At 32.6% G+C, this 5,147-nt stretch overlaps 1 protein-coding gene across 1 annotated transcript; it reads left to right on the top strand.

Moving 5' to 3' along the window:
- The first annotated feature begins 2,213 nt into the window (after nucleotides 1–2,213).
- Nucleotides 2,214–3,799, top strand: LOC105773573 (probable sugar phosphate/phosphate translocator At5g25400). The gene has a single exon (XM_012595576.2). The coding sequence runs from the start codon at nucleotides 2,367–2,369 to the stop codon at nucleotides 3,414–3,416; it is 1,050 nt and encodes a 349-aa protein (XP_012451030.1). The 5' UTR covers nucleotides 2,214–2,366; the 3' UTR covers nucleotides 3,417–3,799.
- The last annotated feature ends 1,348 nt before the right edge of the window (nucleotides 3,800–5,147 follow it).

Genomic DNA, 5,147 nt, shown 5'->3' with positions numbered 1-5,147 from the left:
CAGGTCCAACTTGAATCCCCGGCCTACCGTCGCCACGTGCCAAAAACCCGCTTCCCGCAGGTAGTTCTCTACTAACGGTGATGGAGGAGCATGCATATTCTGGATATGGCATTCCATTACCCGATCTTTAGGCTTTTATAACAAACAATAAATTAATAATTATCTAAAAATACATAAATAAAAAAATCTTAAATAATAATTACAAATTAAATTTAATACTTACCATTTTCATTTGCTCCACCGATATGTGATTGCTATCAAGACGAGTCAATGATCCGGCGATTGATGAAAATATAAAAAAATTTAAAATTATTTTTAAAAAATATAAAAAATTATAATTATTTTAAAAAATGGATTTGAGAGAATTTTGGAAGGAAATTAAAATTAAATATGAGTTTGAGAGAATTTTGGAAGGAAATTGAGAGAATTTTAGAAGGAAATTGAGAGGAAAAATTAGATAGGATTTGTTTGTGAAAAAAAATAAAGGGGTGGGGGTATTTATATATATATTTTTTGACCGTTGGGGGTACTGTTCACGCGCGGAGAAGGTCGCGTCCACGTCAGCGCGACCTGCTGACGTGGATGCGACCTTCTTCCATTTATCCTGACATCGCGCTGACGTGGGCGCGATTTCCCAGAAAATGGACCATTCCGGTAAATAATCAAAAAATCGGCCCATTTCGGTAAATTTTGAAAAAAAGGGCTTTTTCTAATAAATTGCCCGACTTTTGCAGTGCGAGGGTTAAACTTGTGCTAATAAATATATGCTATTTTATATCTATTTTTAAAAATAAATTTTCAACTTAAATTGTAAGCAAATATATGAGAAGATAAGTGATTGTGATCATAAATTTGTTTTCTTTTCGAAATCATAAATTTTAATAAGTAAAAAGTTAAAATTGGTATAGAATTAATTAATATTAATACTTTTGTGTTAAATTAATAAATTTGTGTAAAAGTAATAAAAATAAAATTTAAAGCCGTAAATATTTGAAAGTAAAATTAAAACGTGAATAGATTACAACGAAGTTGATCTTTTCCAACATCTGACATAAAAATAAATAAAATATTGTTATATTATTTATGTAAGATCTTTTAAATGTGGTTTGTTGTGGAATGCACTGAATTACATTCAAATGCAAGGAGGTTTTGTATTTCTATGGAAATTTACATGGTCGATTATTGTGGTTTTAGGATAGTCTTGAATTTAAGTTATTTTAGATTAGTGTTTTTGGAGTTTTTTTGGAAGACATGATTTTAAGTTTGGGTTTTTATGTTTTGATTATTGATTTTTATGATCTAATTAAGTTGGGTTGAATCGGGATTATGATTAATTGAGCCAAGTTTTCATATTTGAGTTAGTATAAATTCTTAAAATGAAATAAAATTTGTTACATAGAAAATTTTCATATAAAATTTGAGTTTTGGGTTTTTTTACTTATTTTGATAAATGATTTTTATTTTGTAACTTTTAAATTTTTAAAAGTTTTAAAGTATTTTCATGAATATTAAAATTAATAATTTTTAAGTAAATGAAATCAATTACTAACTCTTGTATTGTATTTCTTTAAAAAATATTTTTATATAAAAACTATTTAAAATATAAAATATTTAATTTAAGATCATAAAAATTAAAATTAATTATAAAATAAAATTAAAAATTCAGTTCCGTTTAATTCGAATATCCATGCTTTTTAACTTGTATCCTACAAATCATCCAAACACCACGGTTCAAATTAATCCTTTAATTTTTCGTTTTTGTGACACCATTGATATTGCAACAACCAAGAGGTCATCATGAGTTTATGCATGTTTAAGAGTGCAATATCCTCTAATTTAAGGATTAGGGAATTTATGAATCATTTGGACTTAAATTATTTCAATTATATATTATTTTTGAGTTCAAGTCTTTTTAAGTTCGGATCATTCGAGTTTTTTTATCTCGAATTTATTTTTTGGGTATGAATCATTTTGGATAGGTCATTTTCAAGTTAAGATTAAATAAACCAAATTAAGTTAAATTTAGTTTAAATTTAAATTAATGGGATGAAATTTAAATTTAAATAATTGCATCGAATTTAAATTTAAATTAATAGGTCAAATTTTTAAGTGGGTCTTAAAATTAAAAAAAGGAAATGGTATCAAACTATAGAGAAAAAAGCCCATAAGGAGGCCCATTCCATCAACATAAAGAAAACACACCTTAAACTAAAAAGATAACATCTTTCACTACATTAAAAAAAATAAATCAAATCTTGATTTTTCAGCCTCCACAGAGAGAAAAATCCCCCGACATTCCGATCTCCGATCTCTTCTTCCACCATTTTTTCCGATCTGGGCACCTCTTAAAACCCCAAAAACAAGCAATGGGTAAAGGCGGTTCATTGAGCGACGGTGTCATCAAGAAGATCCTTCTCTCCTACACCTACGTAGCAATCTGGATCTTCCTCAGCTTCACCGTCATCGTCTACAACAAGTACATCCTCGACAAGAAGATGTACAATTGGCCTTTCCCAATCTCTCTAACCATGATTCACATGTCCTTTTGTGCCTCCCTTGCTTTCCTCCTCATCAAGGTCTTCAAAGTCGTCGAGCCCGTCTCCATGTCTCGAGACCTTTACCTCTCTTCCGTCGTCCCTATCGGCGCTCTTTACTCCCTCAGCCTCTGGCTCTCCAATTCCGCCTACATTTACTTGTCCGTTTCCTTTATCCAGATGCTCAAAGCGTTGATGCCCGTCGCCGTGTATTCCATCGGCGTCCTTTTTAAAAAAGAAGGGTACAAGAACGATACGATGGTCAACATGTTGTCGATCTCTTTTGGGGTCGCCATCGCAGCTTACGGGGAAGCTAAATTCGACACTTGGGGAGTGATTTTGCAGTTGGGAGCTGTTGCTTTTGAGGCTACCAGGTTGGTCATGATTCAAATCTTGCTTACTTCTAAAGGGATCACCTTGAACCCCATTACTTCGTTATATTACGTTGCTCCATGCTGCTTTGTTTTCCTTTTGGTCCCATGGGTTTTCGTTGAGTACCCAGTTTTGAAAGAAACATCGAGTTTCCATTTCGATTTCGTCGTTTTTGGGACCAACTCTATATGTGCATTTGCTTTGAACCTAGCTGTGTTCTTACTTGTTGGAAAGACCTCTGCTTTGACCATGAATGTAGCTGGGGTTGTCAAGGACTGGTTGTTGATTGCCTTCTCTTGGTCTGTCATCAAGGATACCGTGACACCCATCAACTTGTTTGGGTATGGACTGGCGTTTTTGGGTGTTGCTTACTATAATCATTCAAAGTTACAAGCTTTGAAGGCCAAAGAAGCACAGAAGAAGACTGCACAAGCAGATGAAGAAGGTGGGAGATTGTTGGAAGAGAGGGAAGGTGAAGGAAGTGGCAAGAGCAGTGAATCTCAGGATTAGATCAGTTCATGGTTCGTATTTCATATTAGGATTATGAAATATGAAGGATGTTGCAAATAAGGGATAAAGGGAGATATTTTGATGATATGATCCAGAAAGGGCTTGTATTCAATGGAAAAAAACAATGAGGGGATAATGCATTTTGGGTTTTGGTATGTTGTTTCTTTCTATTTTTTAGGTTTACTTATTATGGCCATTTCATATTAAAAACATCAGGGGTTTGGGATCATATAATGTAGGTTAGTAGAGGAAGATGAAATCTCAAAGGCCCTGTATTTTGTTTGTTGTTTTTCTTGTTTTTGCTTCCTTTGTCTCTTCTTTTTGTGTTGTTGACAAATGTTTCATTCATGGAGTTTTAATCCTTAATTTATTCATTTACGCTACTATGTGTTGCTTAGGCGGTGTGATTTTGGCATGTTCCTCTTACACCAATATTGGTATGATGCTTTGAATATGATTGTGGATTTGAGTATGTTGGCATGATATTGATGCTGAGATTGTTATTTTGACATTAATCCAGTTACTGAGTTTGTGGTCAATTTTTATACAAGACCCTTGTACCATGTGGTTTTGGCTGATTTAATCCCTCTACTATGGTTTGATAATTTCAAATCCTCTTTTTCAAATTATGTATTTTCAGACCTAAGATCTTTTTTTCTTTTTTGAGTTTAATCACACGTATATGTTCTTATGATATTGATGCTGAGATTGTTATTTTGACAATTAAGTTTTGATATTGGTATTTTTTATATATATAATTGATTCCTAAATTTGAAAATTATAAACCAAATACCCTTTTCGACCTAATTAATACTTGCGCCACGGTTACTATAAAAGGAAAAATCATTTAATTTAAATTCTTCTCAATTTTCTTTTACTTTTTATTAATATAAAACTTTTAATTAATTAATTTACTTTTTCTTTATTTCCTTTAATTTTTCACCAATGGTTTCTTCTTCTCGCTGCACTATTGTTCACCATCATTATCACCGAACTTTGACCAACCGTCTTGCTCCGTCGCTCAAGCTCCGACCAAGCACCTAACCCAAAGCTCTTCACAAACCTCCACCATTGTCACAACAGTGAACCAACAATACTGTTTGGATATTATTATTGGATATTATCTTTTAAGAATATATTGTATATTATTGTACATCTTTTAGGCATATATTTAAAAATATATTTAGAAATATATTTTATATCTTCCTATCGCTTGTCATGGTATCTGAGCTTCATCACCATCATCACCACCACCTAAAATTGAACATAACTCTATTTTTCTTGGGTTCTCAATATCGATCCAGTGATTTTATTACTTCTATTCAATTAAAGCTTGAGAATTCTAACGATTGGGCTTATGTTATTCGCATCGCTCTATCTTCTCGGCACAAATTTGAATTTCTTGACAATACATTATAGATCTTATTCCCCTTAGTCGAACGATGATTAAGGTATCATTCATTGTATGCTTGTGTCTTGGATTCTCAATACTATTGATCCGAAAGTAATATAGATGCTTTCCAATTATGATAATGTGATACATAGAAACACAATGCCATAAAAAATTTGACATGGCAAATAAAAGAGGCAGAAATGCTACAGCAGCAACAACCAAAGAAAAGTAAGATCGAAATTTGGGTTATCGGGTTCTTGAATCTCCGAGTCTTCATTCGAGAATCCCAATGGTGGGAAGGCAAGGAAGACAAAGGGGAAGCCGTTACTAGATTGTCG

This window comes from Gossypium raimondii, chromosome 6 (assembly GCF_025698545.1).
Source record: "Gossypium raimondii isolate GPD5lz chromosome 6, ASM2569854v1, whole genome shotgun sequence".
NCBI lineage: Eukaryota > Viridiplantae > Streptophyta > Magnoliopsida > Malvales > Malvaceae > Gossypium > Gossypium raimondii.
The sequence above is the reverse complement of the archived record's forward strand: the minus strand, read 5'-3'. Positions and strand labels throughout refer to the sequence as shown.

What these genes read in the sequence shown, in the direction of transcription:
- LOC105773573 (XM_012595576.2), top strand. Translation starts at nt 2,367, where the DNA reads ATGGGTAAAGGCGGTTCATTGAGCGACGGTGTCATCAAGAAGATCCTT.